The 21,244-nt window shown below is 38.8% G+C and overlaps 2 protein-coding genes across 4 annotated transcripts; one reads left to right on the top strand and one right to left on the bottom strand.

Annotated features, from left to right (window-relative positions):
* Positions 1 to 37: 37 nt before the first annotated feature.
* LOC146697402 (uncharacterized) lies at positions 38 to 13,235 on the bottom strand. Of its 3 annotated transcripts, none has more exons than XM_085476121.1 (16): positions 12,821 to 13,235; positions 11,069 to 12,465; positions 10,885 to 10,980; positions 10,237 to 10,489; positions 9,431 to 9,786; positions 9,199 to 9,342; positions 8,985 to 9,099; positions 8,286 to 8,357; positions 8,061 to 8,201; positions 7,819 to 7,932; positions 7,470 to 7,543; positions 7,276 to 7,380; positions 6,929 to 7,044; positions 6,537 to 6,675; positions 597 to 717; positions 38 to 399 (listed from the first exon to the last, which is right to left on the bottom strand). In XM_085476121.1, the coding sequence occupies exons 1-16, from the start codon at positions 12,972 to 12,974 to the stop codon at positions 311 to 313; spliced, it is 3,486 nt and encodes a 1,161-aa protein (XP_085332247.1). In that variant the 5' UTR covers positions 12,975 to 13,235; the 3' UTR covers positions 38 to 310. The 3 variants fall into 3 exon arrangements, with proteins under 3 accessions (XP_085332247.1, XP_085332249.1, XP_085332250.1); XM_085476123.1 differs by having other exon boundaries at positions 8,061 to 8,198; XM_085476124.1 differs by having other exon boundaries at positions 10,237 to 10,486.
* Positions 13,236 to 13,382: 147 nt separating this feature from the next.
* On the top strand, positions 13,383 to 20,615 carry poli (polymerase (DNA directed) iota). Its single transcript, XM_085476125.1, has 10 exons — positions 13,383 to 13,478; positions 13,599 to 13,718; positions 13,807 to 13,971; positions 15,066 to 15,212; positions 15,409 to 15,645; positions 15,892 to 16,070; positions 16,645 to 16,736; positions 16,819 to 16,952; positions 18,027 to 18,247; positions 19,697 to 20,615. Exons 1-10 carry the CDS (start codon positions 13,385 to 13,387, stop codon positions 20,468 to 20,470), a joined length of 2,163 nt encoding a protein of 720 aa, XP_085332251.1. The 5' UTR covers positions 13,383 to 13,384; the 3' UTR covers positions 20,471 to 20,615.
* Positions 20,616 to 21,244: the final 629 nt, after the last annotated feature.

Below are 21,244 nucleotides of genomic sequence, written 5' to 3'. Positions count from 1 at the left end.
GTTGAGTTTTGCTTTTTTAAGAAAGGAAAACACAAAATTCATTCTATGCCTTTACTTGAGTACTGCTCATGAAAAGTCACCACTGTGGGTCCTCTTGGCACTACATGTGGTCAACATTTATACATATATGGAAGATGGGTTCCAAATTGAAATTTTACATACAGAACACATTAACATAAATCACACTAACAAAAAACAAACTGCCCTCCGTGTCCTGAACGAGGTTTACACAAAATAATACATTTGAGTCACAGCTAGTATTTGTCCCCCCTCCCCCCACATGAAGTGTACAGGAATAATTTTATTTCCATCATTTTTTCAATTTTCCATCTTCTTTGACTTTCCACAGCATCAGCTCCATACAGGCAGTAGCATCTTCTGCAGTGTCATGGCCACAAACTAAGGGGGGGGAAAAAAAAAATCTTTTAAAAAAAAAAATCAATGCAACTGAAGTCAGTATCTTCAGGAATAAATCTGATATCTGCTGCATGAGTCTGTGGCATTTAATGTTATAATAAGTCATATTAATAAGTCATCTTTATTTGGAATGTAATGATATTATAGTGACAGAAACCATTTGCATAGTGGTAACCCACCACTCTCTTGAATGATCCTTCTGAGGTATTCAGCTGTGAGCTTGTTGAGGGTCAGTTTGTGAGGGGGGCCCAGGCGGTGGGGAAAGACTACCGATGTATCCACCACCATCCCGTGGAGCAGCTGCAGTAAACAGGAAGATATCTCAAGCTTTTCTTATAGGTTCAAACTTGATAAATTACTCTGTTTTACTTTCAACATGAACTATAGCTACAGCATATGAACAAAATCTGGAGAAGTAACCAGTGAATCTTACTGCCCAAAACACTTAAAGAGGATATATAAGCTGAAGCTGAAATGGGGCCCAGCAGTACTTTCATGTAATACCACTTTGTGCCATAAAATGGTGCAGTGACTCAATGTAGCATGCTCTCTGCCCTGAAAGATGTAGGAAATATAATGGAGAGTCAGAGGAAGTACTGGCCTTCTAGTCAAAGGGACAGGTTGGTGGCCCCGTCATCACCACTAGATCCTCCCAGAACAACACCATGCTCCGTTCAGGAGAAAATAACTCTGGAGCAGCTTTCAGAGCAGCTTTACAGAGTTTGTCGTTTTTGTTTTGTTTTTTTAATGAGACTACTTCCCGTTTCTACCAGTTCATATATGTTTGCTAAGGTAGCTTTTTGTGAGAAACTTTTCATACAAAAACAATTCCTTTATGTGATTTGCTTAAGTCAGGGCAAATGGTGACTTTTTTTGTATGTAGCTCCCAACTTGAGAGGGGTTGGGAACTACATTACATTAAGACTTTCCAGTAATGTGCTGCCACCTGCTGGTGAAAACTAGATAAAAATTTGGTTTGGGTAATTAGAAATACAGTGGTCCCTCGCTATAACACCTGTTTTGCTGATTTTTTTTGTGTGCAATTTTGCGGGCTTTTTTTATTTTATTTTATTTTTTATTAAATTTAAACAGCACTTTGTGTTCCGCGTCCTGATTAGCTGTAGACCATTGTCAATCCCGTGCCGTGTCTGCTGTCCAGTAGAGAATGCGTTCAGCTTGTCAAATTTACATAAATCTTCAATTTCTACCAGTGTGACTAAAGTGCTGTACTTTGTTGTTTGCTGGGGAGAAAACTTACAAACATAATATCAATGAAATGTTTTGCACTGTCAAAGGTACCTGCAGGGGCCGTTGGTTTCATTCTATAATACTGGACTTATTTTTCTACAAAGGTTTTAAGTTTGAGAGTGTTTAAACAAGAGGAAAAAGTGAAAATGTTCATGCCTGTCTAAGAAAAGTGTATAAAGTGTGTAGTGAGGGGTTTTACAGCCTTAAAACATCTATAATAATTGTAAAAATTAAAGTTGGCTACGTCGCAGATTTCACCTATAATGTAACTGCCGCGATAAATGAGGGACCACTATAGTGCAATTAAGATGGTCAAAATAAAATACTTTTGGAGGACATCTGAGAGAAATGAAGTGAAATTACTGTATTATGACATTTGGACCCTTTTGTCCAAATGTCATACAAAAAATTAAATCTAGGGTATACAAGACAACCAGACCATGATGTAGTTTCAATATCAGTTGGTCTCTGTCAATTATGTGTTTGAAATAAGTTGCCGGTCAAAAGTTTAGAACACCCAAATTTCTCTATTATTTACTGCAATTTATGTTGTTCAAGTTCAATGAACAGGTTGAAATGGTACAAAGGTAAGTGTTGAACTGCCAAAGGTTTTAAATAAAAAAATTTAAAAAAAAATTTAAAAAAAAAGGAAGAAAGGTTTCCCAAAACTGAAAAATAATGTCCATTTCAGAATTCTACAAAAAGGCCTTTTTCAGGGAACACAAAATGGGTTAATAATTTAAAGTGGTTCTACAGCAGTGGAGGTTGATCAGGCCTTGAAAGCTAGAGGTGTTCCAACTTTTCTGGATTAGTTACAACTATCCTGTCTGCATAAAAGCAGTGTTGGAACACACTGTGATACCATACCCTCGTGAGCATCAGCTGAACAGTTTTGTGCTGCAGAAAGTACTGTGTTCCTACAAAAATGGTGAGAAAAAGGCAATTAACAATGGAAGAGGGACAGACCATCATAACACTTAAAAATGTAGGTCTTTCCTACAGAGAAGTTGCAAGGAAAGTCAAAATGTCAGTGCGTACAGTTTCCTTTACCATCAAAAGGCACTCAGAAACTGGAGAAAAACTGGCAGAAAGAGGTCTAGCAGACCCAAAGCCACAACTGAATCAGAGGACAAGTTTCTGAGTGTTAACAGCTGATAGGCTGCTCAAAGGACATCAGCTTCAAACACAGCTTAATAGTGGTCGTAGTATTTAAGTCTCAGTTGCAACTGTGAAGAGAAGACTTCAAGCTGCACGTTTGACAGGACCAATTGCAGCAAGAAAGCCATTGCTGAGATTTCAGAATAAGACAAAGAGGCTTGGCTGGACCATGAAACACTGCCATTGGACTACTGAAGACTGGAAGAAAGTATAATGGATTGATGAAAATGGATTTGAAATCTTGGCTTCATCACACAGGATCTTTGTACACCATTAAGTAGGTGCAAGGATCGTTCCACAGTGGTGGCATCAACTGTCAAACATGGAGGAAGTGTGAAGGTCTGGGACTTTTTGCACCCAGAACCAAAACAGCTACCACAGGGTTTTGCAGCACCATGCAGTACCCTCTGGTATGCGCCTAGTTGGTCAGAGGTTCATCCTACAGCAAGATAATGACCCAAAACATAGTTCCAAGCTACGCTAGAAGTACCTCAGGAGAACGAACAGGGTTGTAAGCTTGAAGACATGGAGTGGCCAGCACAGCCTCCAGATTTAAACCCCATCAAGCTGGTTTGGGATGAACTGGACAAAAGGGTGAAAGCAAAGCAACCTACAAGTGCCACACATTTATGGGACAATACCACTTTTTTTTTTTTTAATGTCCGATACCGATATCATAAATTTGAATATCTGCCGATACCGATATGAATCCAATAGTGTATTTCTTAATCAATAAAACTATTTTTTTAATATCTTGCTGCATTTTGTATAAGTTCATACTCAAGTTTTAACTAAAGCTATTCTGTTAAACCTGTATGCAAAACATACACTGCACCCCAAATATTTCAGCAAAACTGATCAATCTAATACACTTAAACCTGCAACCACCTCCCTATTCTGGTATTTTAAAGAGTACTCAGAAATATTAAGCACCCTCCGTCTCGTGATGCTTAATCGACATAATCAACTTTAATTTAACTCACGCATAAAAAAAAAAAAAAAAAAAAAAAAAAAGCTCAGAAATCGATTATTTTTCCACAATAATTAAATAGCTTCAACATCTTACTTCAACAGAATTGCAGACTGCACAGATGGTACATTTCTGAAGGAAAAAGTACTAGCTTACTAGGGTATATTAGACTTATTAGTTACTATATACAGTAATGGACTTCTATACATTTTACATCAGATTAAAACTTTGGTTGTAAGATTCAGATAATTATTTATTAAAGCGAGACATTTTAAATGAGAATAAGAAAGAAAAGTATTTCTTTGTGCCCTTTCCCTGTTAATGCCCTACCTGGCCCCCCCGGCTAAACTTTGCTAGACCCGCCCCTGCACAGTAGAAAAGGATCCTGGTGCTGGTTTCCTCTTTCTGGTACAAAGTGGGCGATAAACTTACAAGAGAGACGAACTCGCGACAGAAAAGCCGATCAGCTGATTATTGATCAGTTTCATGATTGAAGAGAGGCAGTCGCTCCATATTTCGGTTGTTAAGCTTAACGTGGGAATGCTTTACAAACATCCAGAGATGAACTTACACACTTGCTTTACTTCTCTCTGGGATAACTTTCTCGGAGATGAAATGCCGGTTTGGTAGCGAGGCTCCAAATGCTCAACCTGACCACAGACAGGTCTCACACGCCACAGCCGCTCTATCACGTGACGCATACTGCTCCGACGAGTTACGCCATGTCGCAAGTTTTCTGAGGTGCTTTTGTGATATTTAATGGATCGGATTACATTTTTTATTTCTCTCCGATATCCGATCCAGTAATTTAGGTACCGAGACGCAATATCGGATCGGTCCATCTCTAGAAAGAACGCAATGGGTGTGTTCAGCTGTTATATCTCCCAAAAGTGGCTACTTTGATGAGTCAAAAATTTAGAATACATTTGGGTCTAATAATTTATTCCTTGATTTCTTTTTTGACTCCAATTGTTTGTTTCTACTATGCTTTCATTTCAGACGGCAATGAGACATTAAATTGCATAATTGTCAATAAAAAATTTTTTTTTTTTTAAAAACCCCTGAAATTAGTATTGTAAAACCAATAGGTTTTTTTTTTGTTTTTTTAAGAACACCCAGTAGTGTATAGCATCTTATCCAATCGAATAGCTCGGAAGGTTGTAAAGGTAACATTTTTCTAAAAACTTGAAAATCCTAGGTCTTTTCATAATAGCTGACCTCTGACCTTAATGTTGAGGCCACGGGGTTTCAAAGTCTTAAAATATTATTAACAAATTCACCTATGCATGTATTTGAAAACCCTAGGTGACTTCTTTCTTGATTTATAACATTTACAAGATTTTCAGAAAATCTGATGTTAAGGTCACTGGGATTCAAACATTCAGATTTTTAATAGCTACACCTAGGGTATCAATTTCAAACTCCTACGTTGCCTCAATCTCGAATTACTCAATTCACAAACTGTGTCCATGCTGCCTGTCCAGCAGGGTGTTGAAAATACCCCATCACTTTTTTTATTTTTATAAAACCGCCTGGGTGGTAAGAAATGCCTTATGTAGTTACAGAGTTGTTCATTCAATAAGTGTTCTAAAAATCTTTCATTGATTAATCTAAAGAGACAAAGGGAGTCCTTGCAGTCCCCATGTGCTGCACAAAGGGGAATCTAATTGAGATTCTCTCAATAACAGTTGCTACAAACTTCTTCCATGGTTCTAGTTTAAAACAAAAAGCTATCCAGATGAACCCTCAATGAACTCACTAGAACCATTACATCAGTGTCTCGGTGAAGTTAAATCCTGGATGGCCTCTAACTTTCTTAACTTCAATGAGAACAAAACCGAAGTGATAATTTTTGGACCAAGTGGCAATCCCTTTTATCAAATCGCATGCCAAAAATTTGGTCTTTTATTTGACAGCAATTTCACCTTTGAAAAACAGATTAGCTCAGTTGTACAGCAGTCCTTCTTCAAACTGAGGCTTTTATCTAAGGTGAGATCACTTTTATGTTTTAAAAGCTTTGAACTGGCGATTCATGCTTTTATTACATCCCAGCTGGACTATTGTAACTCCTTATAAGCTGGAGTTAGCCAGACCTGCCTGGCAAGACTGCAGTTGGTCCAGAATGCTGCAGCTCGTCTTCTGACACGCACTAAAAGACGTGAACATATTTCCCCCGTACTTGCCTCTCTTCATTGGCTCCCTGTCCACTTCAGAATTGATTTTAAAATTTTATTGTTGACTTACAAAGCCCTGAATGGACAGGCTCCCGGGTATTTGTCTGACCTCTTGCAGCCTTATGCGCCCTTTAGATCTCTTAGGATCAAGTGATCTTTTGTTTTAGCCATACCAAGGTCGAGGCTGGTTCATAGAGGCGATTGAGCATTTGCAGTCGTAGCGCCTAAGCTGTGGAATAATTTACCCCTACACATCAGACAGGCTCCTACTGTCAATCTTTTTAAATCTTATCTTAAAACTCATGCTGTATTAAAAGCCAGTAAATACAAATGTGAGTTATTTGTTCATTTATATTTGATGTTTGGTATCAATATTATCAGGTATTTTACTAGGCATTTTGTATTCTTGTACAGGACTTTAGTCAACATTCCTGTTGTAATTAAATGTGCTATATAAATAAATAAACTATAACTATAAGGACTGCAGCTGTAAAATGTGGAATACGCTGTGCACTTAAAAAAATAAAAATAAACAAGAATATGTGTGAAAAGGGAAGTCAAGAAGTCACCTTGAGTAAACAGAGGTCTGTTTCCAGGCAGTGTCCAACCAGAACGGTGTCAGCATTTATGAAGCTCAACAAGGTCTCCTGGACATCTCTTAGAGAAGCATGGTGACCCTTCACATCTTCCTCACTAACACCTGAAAATCTGGACAAGTAAGGTGTCACATGGGCTCTAAGCACAGCTGCACTGGTCTTGTTAGCTTCATTCCATCATCCTCATCATGTGTGTCATAAAGCAAAAAATCTTCCCCATCTTTGAAATAATGGCTAAACCTTGAACTTAGCATTGACTAAATTTCCATTATACAGAACAATTTTCAGACTGCTGCCACACTTCTGTAATAACAGAGCGAGTTCGTATAGTTTATGTAGTGCACAGAGATATATTATCACATTACCTGGTGTTATAGTCAATGATCTCATTTTCAGGTTTAACAAAGGTGTCGTATACAACTTCCAGACTCGAGTTGACCACTGTCACTCTGGATAACTCCAAACCATGAACGGTGTAGCACTACAAAAGCAAACACATGTTTTCATTGCAAACTGATTAAAAACAAAAATCAAACTTCAGAAATCTTTTTCCACACCAACAAATTCTGACATAAAGCCCATGGGCACAAGAGTTAAAGGTAGAGTATATAGTGAGGTGAGGCTGTTTATTCTGTTAGTGTAGCTTATAAAACTATCTATTTAACTGCACATTTTAATAAAGCCACATGTAAATCCCCAAATCCAACATCACCATTTCACAATCCAAGGAATAGACACCAGGACAGCTCCTGTCTGAGGGACCCCGGGAGATGGTAGACACAAACCCATCCAGGCTGAGGGCATCATGGACATGTAACTGGTTGACAAAACAAAGTGGTCCTGGTACATATGAAATATTTGACAAGAATTCCTTTAACTCAGAGGACTTTTCCTTCCCCTTTTTACCTTAAACACTTGACATCCAGGGGCTCCCATGACTCCCTGACAGCAGCTGTAGCGAGTTTCCACTCCACCGGGCACTGGAAAATTTTATTAAAGTTTTAAAAATGTACCAATGCTTAAAAACTGTTACTGCACAGCCCTCAAGTCTTCAGGTTGCTTTGAGGCTGCTGCTTACAAAAGGAGAGCTTTGAACTAGTATCAGTATGGTGCTCCTAAAAAGATGGTCTACTAGGACGGTGCGCACCTTCAAGCATGTTTATATAGCACATAGATTTAACATTTAGATGGTGAAAAGACACCAGTCAAAATATTTTATAAAATAGTCAAGAATAACCTGGTAATGGTTTCTAACCTCTATTCTCAACTCCTTTCCCATAATGGTAGTTGCATTCCTCCTTGCGAATGTGTTTGCCACTTTGGCTCACAGAGTATGTAGCACCACAGCGACAACAGATCCTCTTCAGTGCTTTTAACAAATAAAATACAACACTTAACAGAGAGAACCAACCCAGAGTCCAAATACTTTAGTCAAGCACGCCCTCTAGTGAAATAATATAGAAATACCAGGGAGCATGGTTGGATATTTCCACTTACCATCTGGACTAACTTTCTTTTCAGCAAAAAGAACTGCAGAACCACATTTCTCTGGGTGTTGAACAGGATAGTTACTCTCAATTAGCTTTTCATCAGTCAAAATATAATCCTTCAGACTCTCATACAATGCCATGTCATCTGCTGGAATAATAAAAACACTCATAAACTGTCAAAATATTTAATAATTATAAAGTCTACATTTGTACAAAGGAAACTAATGCTCACAATTTCCTTTAAACTTTGTTGGGTTAAGAGGCATGTTCCCTTTCCGTTTTTGACTGTAGACTTTGTTTTCATCTGCAAAACAAATATTTAAATGTCCGTTATATACCAGATCAAAACATCTGTTTATTATTATCTTTTTTTAAGTCAAAAAAACTCAAGATATATCAAAAACAATAAGCACAAAATTACAATTACAAGATATTCATACCAATTATAATGTGGTTTATCTAGTAGCCCATTCATCCCTTTTAACACTCTAATCAGACAGGTAATTGATTTCTGAAAGACCCTACTTGAGGAACTGTATCCAGTCCCCCCCGTAGTACATGTCCTTATTCCGAGGCCACCTATCAAATGTTTCAAGTATTTTTAGATTTCAGGAGTGTAGTATAATTTTCTTGCTAGTACTGTGAATGGGGAGATGTCGGTCCATCTGCTCTAAACAAGTACAGTTAGAAAGCAACAGGGAATTTCCTTATTTAAAGCCCTGGATAAGAATTTAAAATAAATTATCCCAAAAAGTCTGTAACACTGAATGAATTATCAATGAGTTGAACATTTTGACTATTTTATGTAATTCGGTGAACAAAAAGTACAATAATTGTACAGTGAATGAATTGTATGCCCAACATCTACAGAGATTCTGGAGATATTTTACAAACAGGTAATTTCCTACAGCTTTTTCCATGAAGTGCTCACCTTTAGCAGCAACAGTGCTTTGACTCTTCAGCCTCTTGAGTGCATTCACTGCAACACTCATATACTTGAGCTTGTTCACACTCCGATTGTACACGGTCTTCTCTTCAGCAAGAGCCTATCAACAGAAAGATCAGAGAAAAAAAAAATACATACATATGTCTCTCTCTTTCCACACTAGAGTTTGTTACTGAGGAGGATTGTGACATATGCTCACCTTTTCAAAGGCATCATTAACATTGGGTGTCGTTTTGAGGAACTCCTCCGTAAACATGTTGACATACCGCTGTCTGACATCATGGGGCACTTTGTCTTTGGCAGCCTCACACTGCTGCTTCAGTTTTCGTTTAGCAGGCAACGGCTGTGGGGACAGAACCACATAATATTTATTAAGTGGGTTAAGCATTTCTAACTTGTACTGACGATCCAGGTTTAGTTGAAGTTCTTACCTTTGCAGAAGCTTGACCAGAATTTTGAGGAACAGTAGAAATAGTTGAACTTGAACGTAAAGATGCAGATGTAAAAGTAGAGTTTAGTAAAGGTTTGCGTGCAACAGCAGGAATGAGCACTGGTGCTGCCAGGCGGCATCGCTGCATAGGATGCATAGGAGTAACTGCATGTGGATGGTATGTTTGTTTTATAGCAAGGGCCCTTGTGTGAACCTGATTTATTGGAGTTAAAACTGGAGTAACTGGATTGGAATTGGAAGAAATGGGCACAGGGAAGGCACCGTCTGGAAGGATCAAATGCAAGTTGTTGCCCACTTCAATAACAGCTGGTCCCAAAGGTATATAGTTCACAAAAGCTATGGAACAGAAAAAATGTGTACTGAGGAAAAGCTAGTAAGAGCATACTCATACTAGACATGGTTTACTTGTACTGTGCCAATAATTTTAAAAAAAAATACACAACTTGCACAGAAGTTTAAGAAAGGATGATAGAGCTACACAGAGCAATGCAAGTATGCTTTAGTGATAAAACTTTCTATATCAAACACAAAAATACAATTTCAATGAAGTGCTTTCATTTGTTTATTGGAATGGTTTTTGTATACATTATTGTATATACATATGTACCTACATTGTTTTCACTTCAGATTAGATGCCAAACTGCATTTCATCTTTTGAGTTATACTATCTCAATGACAGTAATCTGAATCTAACCTAATTTACACGTTATCATGCTCTTGCATTTTTTATTCTTAATGTGTCTAAGAACTAAACAATCATCACTACTACTGCCAACAGATACTTACCATTGCGCACAGGCTGGAGGGTTGCAGGGTTTTGAGTTAAAACAGAAGGTGTAAACTGGGTCTCTGGTTTCTTCTGAGAGGTGGAGGAAACAAAAGCCTGCCCACCTTTAACTGAAGCAGTCGGAGTGGAGGCTCTCTGCTGAACCTGCTGGGTTTTGGAACTGACAGAGGGTCTAGAGCCAAATCCTGAAGTTACTGGCTCACAGAGTGGAACCAAAACCTGCGGCTGAGGCCTGCTCTTAGCTACTGGCTGCTGCACAGAGGAGGTCATTCAAAACACATGCTTAACTTTGATTATGCAATCCTGGGTAAAGATTAGTCAACTTACATCATGTCACAACAGATCTTAAGAAAAAGGCCACGACTTCTAGTGAGTCATTATGGACATAAATGGCCAACCCTACTTTTTAATGTTCCTGAGTGTGACCTTTCATCTGCCAAGCATGGTGATTTTTTTCCCCCACATTTCTGTCATATTATTTTTAATACGTTATTCAATTAAAATTTGTTATCATTATTAAAAACTACTAGGTTAGGCTTGGGTATTAAAATACTGTTTAGGCAATAAAAACAGTGTTTTGGATTTTAAAAAAAGACATCTCCTGTCTTTAAAAAACACATTTTGCTATGAGACTGGACTGTACCTACCTCTGTTTGTTTGGCTTCATGAGCCACTCTTTTCCTTCCTGGTAATCCCTTGGGTGTGACATTTACCTCCATCTTCTCTGCATCCACAGCCCCTAACTAAGAAATACAAGGGGAGAGAAAAAAATCTTTATATTCTCAAAAGAATTTCTTCATAATGAATTTGCAGTCTCTACAGGCTACTTACATGTGCACCAGGAGTCTCTTCAGTTCCTTTTTCCTCATTGTTTGCCTCCATGAAGATCCTGTAGCATTCCTCCATTGGGTCGCTGTCTGAGAGCTCCATTCCTGAATGGTTGAGCCCTTCCTCCTCCTCTTCATCAGAGCTGGAGTTGATTAATATGATCTCTTCAGTATTTACTGTCACCAAATTCTGCTCAGAACACAGTTCGGCTCCGAGTTGTGAGCTGACAGAAGTTGACAAAACATGCCGACCCTCAAACTCGCTGTTCTCCGACCCTTGTTCTGTTTGCTCTAGAGGCAGGTTAGGACCGTCAGCAGCTATTCCCTGTGTCTGTCCTGACATTTTGCTTGACTTTTTCTGGTTTCCTATCACTGCTGAGGGTGTACTTTTTTCAGAACAGCTGTGACTTTGAACTCTGTCCTGAGGCACTTGCCTGCGTGATGAGTTAGAGGCTGGAGATTTACAAAAAAGTAAATTCCTGGGTGTCTCCTGCTGATTAATTTTCTCAAAGATACTGAGCAGGTCACACTGAGGATTGTTCAGGTTGTGATCTTGTTGTTCGGGGATCTTCTCCAATACTGATTTAGTAATTTTTTGACATTCATTTACAAGGTCTTCTGGACTTTCTGCTAAGTCCACTACATTGCCACCATTTTTTAGATCTTCAGACTCTTTGTCAGCAAGTATAGTTAGTAAAGCTTGACTGTTTTCAACATAATGATGAGTTTTATTTGAATCTGATGAAGACAGAGGTATTTTATAGTGTCGTGATGGAGAATCAGGTAAATTAGGTTCTTTTTTTTCCTCCGTTACCTCCACTGCTGTCACCTGAGAGGATTTACCTGCTACAGACTTAGCAGTTCTCTGACCAGTTTTGTCAGGAGAAGGAGGAACATCAATAATTAGGTCTTCACCTTCAGAAGAAACATCAAGTGCCTCCGGAGATGGTGATCGGGAAATCGGAGCCTGATACGCAAATGGTTCTTTATCAATACATGGGGCAGTGTTTTTTGGACTTTTGTCTTTTACTTGTCTACTTTTCAACTTCTGGTCCTTTGTCAATGAGCTGAAAGAGAGCAAGTCTGCAGAAAAGTTGGACAGTGGGTCATACTCCAAATCAGTCCTCGGTTTTGAGTTGTCAACCACATACTTCTTTCCTCGCTGGTGTGCTTTAGTAAAATCTGTGCGAGACGATGGCCCATAAGCTTTTCTGTCTACAGTTTTACTCTCACGCTTGGAAGCAGGCTTGTTGTTTATGCGGTCTGCTTGTACAGTCTGGTAACGTGACAGTCGCATCCGCTCTTGCTCCACCTCATGCCTTACAGATTCAATCTCCTTGTTGATCCGCTCCAGCTCATGAAGGCAGTCATCTCCACAGCCCGTATAAGGCCTCTGTTCTTCTGTTCAACGTGAATATGAAACAGGATAAGTATTTACTTAAATGTAAGTGACAGCTTGATAATTTGCCATTTAGTTTTTGTGCTATTTGATGTGTGAAGATCCTATCGTGCCCCTTTAGTGACAAAATAGAACTTTTAAAGAACACAAGGTAGATGGTAGAAGTTGGTTTTTTTTTTTAAGAAAACACTTGTCCTTACACCTGTAACGTTAAAACCCTTTTAATCGATTTAAAAGCTTCTTATAATTCCCAGGGTTTATGGGGTTTTTCTTAAACAATTAAACCTTTTTAACAGGTAAAACGGCAAGCTAATGCACAAGCTGTTCGAAGTCAGTTGGCATAGTTGAAGCACTGACCTGTGAAGTCCACTTTGGATGATTCAAATGAGACAGCAAACCAGTCCCGCGCCTGCTTTGTAGGATGTTTGTATAAACAGTGAGGCCGCTCACAACGCCCATGTTGTGAGAAGGGACAGTTTATATCAGCAAAAAAGCCCGAAGAAGGAAACATTAGCTACTTTCCGCACTTTTTTTCCTCAGATTTTTTTATAATTAACAAACGGACGTTAGCAGTTGAAGCCTCCGACATCAGGTGACGTCAGCCTTGTTTATATACGTTGTGGTCAGGTCGCGTGACGACTGTCGAAAAACCAATTTTAATACCTTCAAATAACACAGTATTCCGTAACATTTAAAATTTTGATTTTATTTATTGTGTTTGTAAATTTAAAAAAAAAATGCATTTATAGAAACTTTTTTTGGTAGTTGCTGCGTTGCAGTAACCCCTCCATGTCGAGAGATGGCAACGTTGCACGTAACTGAATTGGGACCTACAATGAAAGAACTATTACGACAACAACAGCAGCAGTAGTTGTAGCAGTCTATATTTCAGCAAAATGTATTACATTTACGAGCTTTGAGATGGAAAACAGCGAGGATGAGGAGGATGAAAACGAGTGGAGGAACAGTTTCGTGGATTCACCGACACATAGCCCCCCTGCTGCTGCTGCTTCAGGTAAACTTGGAAACTTAAGCTAGGCAGTCTGAAACTGAAATCTGACAGTTGCTCTTTGCTTTCATATGACTTTCAGAGTTCGAGATATGGTAACTGTTGTACATATAATGTGTGTTTCAGGACCAAGCATCAGTAAAACGCGAGTACCTGCACACAAAGTCATTTTGCATTTTGACCTGGACTGCTTCTATGCTCAGGTGGAAATGATCAGAAACCCTGCACTGAGAGAAGTCCCGTTAGGTAAACTTGCATGCTATAAAAGCTGCAAAAGAAAAAAGTGTAAAAAAACATTTGTGCCAAAGCTTCCAAATGACTCTCATATCATCAGGTATACAGCAGAAGTACATCATAGTCACCTGTAACTATGTGGCAAGGGAGAGGGGTGTCAACAAGCTGATGTCTGTGACTGATGCTAAGGAGAAATGTCCTGAGCTGGTGCTGGTTAAAGGAGAAGACCTCACACACTACAGAGAGATGTCATATAAAATGACAGGTAAGCAGTGTATCACACCAGTGTGACATGAAAATAGTGCTCTGTAGTAAATAAAGTAATTTTTGTCGTAGTGTGCAGTATGATATTAAAGTGTACTCTGAGAAAATGAAATTGTAGTTGCTGCAATAAAAGAAGCTTGGAAGGTCAGGCTAAACATGGAGATTAAGGTCGCACCATAGCAATCAGGTTGGACTTTGGTCCACTGCAGCATCTTAATTCTTTTCTTTTTCAGCCATTCTGCTGTAGATTTGTGCTTGGAATTATTATGATGTTGATAACCCAGTTTTAGCCAGGCTTTTGCTGTATTTTGCTGTGTATGCTATATTTTACTCTAAAATACTTTGGTATACAGAGATGTTCGTGGTCAGCTCAGTGACTCCAAGATGTCCAGGTTCTGTGGCTGCAAAACAAGCCCAGATTAGCACCATGCTTGACAGCTGGTATAAGATGTTTGTGCTAATATGCTGTTTCTGTGATTTACAGCCAAATATTTCCGCTTTGGAAAAAAATAGTCATCCTTGATTTGTGCCGAATGCTTTTTATAGAGGTTGTCACACTTAGTGATGAAAAAATAATCAGCTGCATTTGATTTGCAGTCCTGTAAAAACCTTTCACATGACTGAAAGATGTGGGTAACAAGAGGGCCTTGCTGTAACTTCTTTTGACTAGCCATTTATGCCAGATGGTGACGTGACCCTTAAAGTTTATCTGGGATGCCGTTTTTCTCCGGTGACTAGTGTTTGTTTCTATGACATGGATTTATTTTCAGCTTGTAGCAAGCAAATTAGATAGTGAGCTGCTTAAAGCAACAAGATATCAAATTTTGGAGTCGGTCTCTTAAAGAAAATCATGATTTGGTCAACTTTTAAATTCCACAATTCATAATGAAAACAACCCTTTTTGACTAAACTGCTAAAATCTCTAATTCCTACATTTCAGCAATTGTTTTACTCAAGAATGTAAACTGTTTTTAACCCACTGTTTGGTTCACCACCCTGCTGGTGTTCCTTGTTGGTTATTAGAAACTAAATGGAATTGATGTTTTCATCTGATAACCGTTTGTATATATTTACCTTTTCTTGTTTGCCATCCAGAGCTGCTGATGTCTTATTGTCCTCTCGTGGAAAGGCTTGGATTTGATGAAAACTTCATGGACGTCACTGAGATGGTAGAACAAAGGCTTGCACAGCTAGTGAAGTCTGAAGACTTTTCATTTAAAGGACACGTCTACAATCATCCAAGTAAGTCACATTTGTGCTTCTCAAGTGTAGATGTACATCTGGCCCACTGAAACTGGGAAATGGCTCGTAAAAATAGCTCAAACTCGTGAGATATTTGCATAGTGCTTTCAGTTTTGTTCTTCATGAACAACTCACCTGCAGATCCTAAACTGTATCGCGTGTGCTCATACCCACAGTTTTTCCCCTTCCTGTTCAGGTGCAGATGTTAAAGCCAGTAACTACCCAAGGTTGGCTTTAGGTTCACACATTGCAGCAGAGCTCAGAGAAGCCGTCCACAGCAAACTGGGCCTGACCGGCTGTGCTGGCATCGCCACAAACAAGCTGCTAGCCAAACTGGTTTCAGGCACCTTCAAACCCAACCAGCAAACCACTCTGCTCCCAGAAAACATCAGTGACATCATGGGCTGCCTAAGCAGTGTCCGCAAAGTGCCAGGTATAGATGCTCTAAAAGATAGTTAATCATCAGTAGATGGCAGGTAGGTGAACAGAAATGCATAACATGATATGCATCGAGATTGAGTTTTAATGAAGTATAGTTGTTACACTGTTGTCCTTAACATTTGGAGCATTTTTAATTAAAGATGCTTTTATCCAAAACTCACTGATGAATTTTTGTTGTGTGTCACATGTGTTAAATATGCCTGACAATATATTTTGTGGTGCCATCTTGTATTCTCAGGGGTGGGTCACCAAACTGCTAAGAGACTTCAAGCCCTAGGATTGGTCAGCGTAAAAGACCTGCAGCTGTGTCCTCTGAATGACCTGGCGAAGGAGTTTGGAAGTCCCACTGCTCAGCGTTTGAAGAATCTGTCCCTCGGTGTTGATGACTCACCTGTTACTTGTACTGGGGCCCCTCAGGTAGGATGCGACATCTGAGATTCCCGGTATCTAAGAAAGCTAAGGTCGGGAAGCTGTATGAGTTTTTCTTTTTTGTAGCTACAACCTGCATTTTTTCTGATGATCAGCAGGGAGCGGCTGCAGTATAAAGATTTATGAATAAATGGGTGTTTGCTCCATTTATTCAGGCCCCCATTCTTGCAGTACTACAAGATAAGAAACTATTGGAACTTAATTACTGCTATCTACAGCTTATATAGTGTGAGGTTGTATGTTTTTAAACACTTCACTGATAAATAAGTTTTAGTAGTATTCAAACAAAACATCAGTGACTTGGTTTTAATTTGGCGTTTTGAGTTTAAGCAATCCAGTTCAGTTTAGTGAACCATAGTTATTTAGTTTTAAAATATAGGAAAAAAATCCAGAAGTGACCTTTAAGGAAGCAGATGAAGAGTAAAAATGGAAGTTCATAAATAATATTGATTCCTGTGTTTTTAATATGTAAATTGCCGTAGAAATCCTTTAATTCTAGTCATGTTTGATGGGAAACGATTTTACATTTCTTGGCTGCATTGCTCTCCTCTTTATGTTTCAGTCTCTCAGTGATGAAGACTCTTTCAAAAAAATGTCCTCAACAAAAGACGTTTCAGAGAAGACACAACAACTTCTGAGCAGTCTGGTTGAAAGGTCTGTTTTACCAGCTCAAAGCTGAATCGCCACAGGGGGATGGCTTCCTTAATCTTACCTTTGGTTTTATATTTGAAAGCAGGATGCGCAAAGACGGCAGGCAGCCTCAAACCTTCAGGCTCACAATCCGTAAATACACAACGACCAACAAGTGGTTCAGTCGGGAGAGCCGGCAGTGTCCGATCCCCAACCACATTGGACAGAAGATCAGCTCTGGTATGCTCACGTGTCAGGGAGAGCTCAGAATGATATCTGTAGAGGTTTTATCAGGTTTTTAATTTTCTGTGTGTATAAATTTTTGAAAAATGTGCTTCCACACTATAGTGGTTTACACATTTGCCTAAAGAGCAAGAGTTACCCACTCTGTCTATCCCTTGTCAATAATTAAATTTTGTTTTTTCAAAAATCTTCTCTCATAAATGTTTTACAGATCCTTTTCTTATGTTCTGTCACACATGTACTGCTAAATGGTAGATCCTCAAAATAAGATCATTTCTAGATGAGCCCTTTGATCCAACATTTCAGATTTCAGATTGCTCCAAATGCTCTGTTAAAAGCTGTTTATCATCCACTTAGAGTTTTACAATGTCACTCTGAGCAGATATCTCTATAAATGGTCATCACACAGGAGGCTCCTCCTCCTTCTGCTTAACAAAGCGCCTCCTTTTAGAGGAAAAAATAAGGTTTAGTTTGAACTGTGAAGCATGCAAAACTTCTCTAATAGAGTCAAAAAATAAAACGTAGCCAAAATATTAAACAATGTATACATTTTTTAAAAATATATTTGTCCTGGCTCTCTGCCTTTGAAAACTACATCCTTTTCCCCGAGATTTTGTCAGCATTCAGCAGTTTCCCCTCAGGCTAACTATAAATGAATATTCCTAGTTTCAGACAAAAATGTCAAGCACTCACTGTGCGCCTTTACCCAACACAAACAGGCTACGCTGGGAAGGAGCTTAACCTTGCAGACTTTAGTTGCTAAAGTTGATTTCTCAAGTCAAAATCAGAGCATAAATAAACTTTTTTGATTTTGAGTTTAAGTCGGTTTACAGTGATTTCTTGCTTTTTCGCTAAACAAAAACATAATGAAAAGCTTTAGTCATCCAGGTCTGACTATAACTAGAAGTCTAGATGTACCATATCTACTGAGCCTTTGTAATATCTGGTAATGTCTTCAATCACGTTAATTTAAATTAATCAGTTAATTAGTTGGTTAATGAAAGCAGTTAAAATCAGCTCAGTTAGGAAAACTCTTTCCATTAAAACAGTTTTTCTCTAATGCGTCTATAGGCAGCAGTGATGATGCTGTGATGCAGCTGCTCCCGTTGGCCATGAAACTCTTCTACAGGATGGTGGACTGCGGCGCCCCCTTCCACCTCACCCTCATTAACGTCTGCTTCAGTAATCTGCAGACCAGAGCAGCTGCCGTCACCGGGAAGGGCTCGATAACATCGTTCTTTTCACAGAGCACATCTCCCAAAAAATCCCAGGCCGTCTTATCGCAGTGCCAGGTAAAATGTAACGTGGCTTGTCAACACTGTTAGATAATCTTAGTTTGATTTTTCCATAAAAAGGAAAATGAAAGGGGTTGTAATAAAAAACATAGTAAAATCTTTTAACTGTAGCCTATAAAAGTGAATTTTTTTGGATTGCCCGCTAAGGCCTTCAGAATCACTCATAAAAACTGTTGGATCTGATTTCTGTCTGATTAGGGCTGCAAATAACTTTATTTTCTATCATATTAGTATATGAATTAATTAATTAATTATAAAATGTCAAACCATAATGGAAAAAAAACAAATCAGTCACTCTTAATATGTCTTATTTTGTCTCAACAGCCCAAAGAAATTAATTTTACCTTTCTTTGTGACAAGGAGAAGCTAGGACTTGACCATTTGTACAGTTTCTTAATTTTGTCTGAATGGCAGGAATTATTTATCATTTTCTTTCATTCCTATTACTAAGCGCCATTAGAGTTGCACTCGACAATTTCAATACTACGATTTGCAGTAGCTGGATCACTGAGGATCCACTGCCAGCATCCTAATGTTATAGACACCCAGAGGATTTTTGTCCATACTCTGATGGGTCAGAGATATTGAGCCAGCCATGGAAACCATGGCACATCACTATAGGCAAATTGATGTAATGAAATCATTGGATTTCCTGTTCTAAAAATATGCTACTGTAACCTGATTACCACCATTGGCAGTACTCCTCTTTCTTATTTGGCTGTTAGGGGCAAATATTTGTGGGTTTCTAAAAACACTCCAGAGCAACTTCAGGAGTTTTTCCTGACTTAAAATTAGCCTTTCAGGGTCAAGTATGGACGTAAGCACAACTAGTCATCATATTCTTGAGGCAATAAGTGTGTGTAACCATACGTAAGAGAGGTCCGCACATTATTTCTGGCCATGCTTGAGGAAATGAAAGCCCACTTAAAATATTACAACCCCTGCGATTTTCTTTTTAGGTAGCAACAAAACGTCTTTGTTAGGTGCCAAATTTATTATTCCGAAGAAAAACTGAACTGTGTTTAAATAAGTAATGACAGCTGAAACTTTCCTTCATGTTCTGCCTCAAAATGTCATTAAAGACATAATTTATCCAGATCATGTGGTCTGAGCTGATGGGCTTTCATGAAACATGTTTAACTTGAGTGGACTTCATATGTAACCAAACTCCATGAAAACGCTGCTTTGTGTTAGCAGTGGGAAGTCCTGAAAAATGTATTTAAGGCCATATTGGCTCTACTTTGAACATCATGATCATGAAATAGGTATTAAATTAAAGTCAAAGTGGTATTAGAAGGGTTCTTAAGAAATAATTAATGTTGGTCAGTAGAAAGGCTGTTCTTTCACACTGCCCAGTTACCTAATGCAGGATTTTTCTTTCCTGGAAGGAATGTGCTAGTACTCTGAATTTCCTCACTTCACTTTTGTTCCTCTTTCATTCTCCAGTGTGTTGATTCCTCTCAGGGTATTGATATGGATCATCAGTTTGGCACAGATGGCATGATTACTCAACACAATAAACAACCCGCCATACAAAGCTCTTCTAGTTCTTCTAGCTCTGAGGCACCATTACACGGGTTAAGATGGAAACAGAACTCTGCTGTCATTGTAGAAGAGACTCGAAATGCATCCTGCAGTACAGCTGGGTGCGACCCTGACGAAACTGCTAACGCTGTGACACGGTTGCCTCCCAATGTTGACCCGGAGGTGTTCAAGCTTCTTCCAGAGGACATCCAGAAGGAGCTGTTATCTCCTGCTTATGTGAGCTCCCTGTACAGCACTTCTAGCAGCCAGTCAGGCACTGATGTCCCCAGCACATCAAAAAGCAAACTTCCTGAGACACTTACAGACTCAGAAAGTATTAGTGACACAAAAGATGCTGCAAACAAGTTGAACTCTTCCAACAGAGTGACCACTGTCAATCACCAGGGGAAGGCAGGTACAAGCGCATTCCCAGAAGAAGAAGTCATGGAAGAAGGGGGTCTGTCATTCCCCCGGTTATCTGACTGCGAGTTCCCGGGAAATGTGGACCCTAAGGTGTTTTCTGAGCTTCCGCCAGATGTTCAAAGGGAGCTGATGTCTGAGTGGAAACAGCAGAAGCCAATTCTGAAGACTTCCTCATCTAAGAAACCAGGAAAAAGCTTGATGTCCAAAGACAGAAAGGCTCCAGGAAAAGGCAGCCAGGCCAACAACTTGTTCAAGTATTTCAAACCCAGTTAGAAACTATGTCACGAAGATAAATGAAAGTTTTCTTGATGTTGGGTTGTTGAACAAACTGAGCAACTTTTCTTAAGTAATTTATAACCTAAATTGACTCAGATGACCTTGAATGTCAGAAAGTTTGTTTTTCTTAAGCATTAAATAATTGATATCTAATACTGTGTGATATCTTTACCGTGTGTATAAAATATATTTTCTATCATACAACATATTATAATGGTAGATGTTCATATTAAACATGGTCAAACCATTTTTTGTGAGAGGCAACCAATCTGTATGTAGTTCACGTAAAGGAAGGGGGACTTTAAAAGGAGGGGTATACTAAGCTTTTAATCCTGCTTTTAACTGTTTAAGTATATATAGAAAAGATACAGAACCTGCCCAACAATAAAGGAGGAAATTAACTGATTCCATCAATGATCAGTAGTTAAGCTCAATAATGGAATAACTAAACTATAACCTTAAAAATGAGTATGAGCAGAAAGCCTCACTTCAGACATTACTGATTAACCTGACAGTGCTGACAATTGATATATATTTAAAGTTCTTTTTTTTGTACCACAGCACATATAAGTGACATAGTTTTCCTTTTTAGAAATAAAACCTTTTATAGAACTTAAAAACGTCTACAGGCCGCTTTGTTTTTAGAAGCAGGATTACTTCACTGAGCCTCCAGACGTGAGGCCCGTTTTTTTGGTTGGACCATTTCCACTTAAATCCACAGACAATCCAGTGTTCAAAGAGCCCTTTTTCCTCGTAAATAACAGCGGAAAA

The sequence above is a fragment of the Copadichromis virginalis genome, linkage group LG12 (assembly GCF_057382275.1).
Source record: "Copadichromis virginalis isolate Kocher_CV1m ecotype Utaka linkage group LG12, C_Virginalis_male_GT1.1, whole genome shotgun sequence".
In the NCBI taxonomy this organism is placed as follows: Eukaryota; Metazoa; Chordata; class Actinopteri; order Cichliformes; family Cichlidae; genus Copadichromis; species Copadichromis virginalis.
This window is presented reverse-complemented; position numbering and strand designations above follow the sequence as displayed.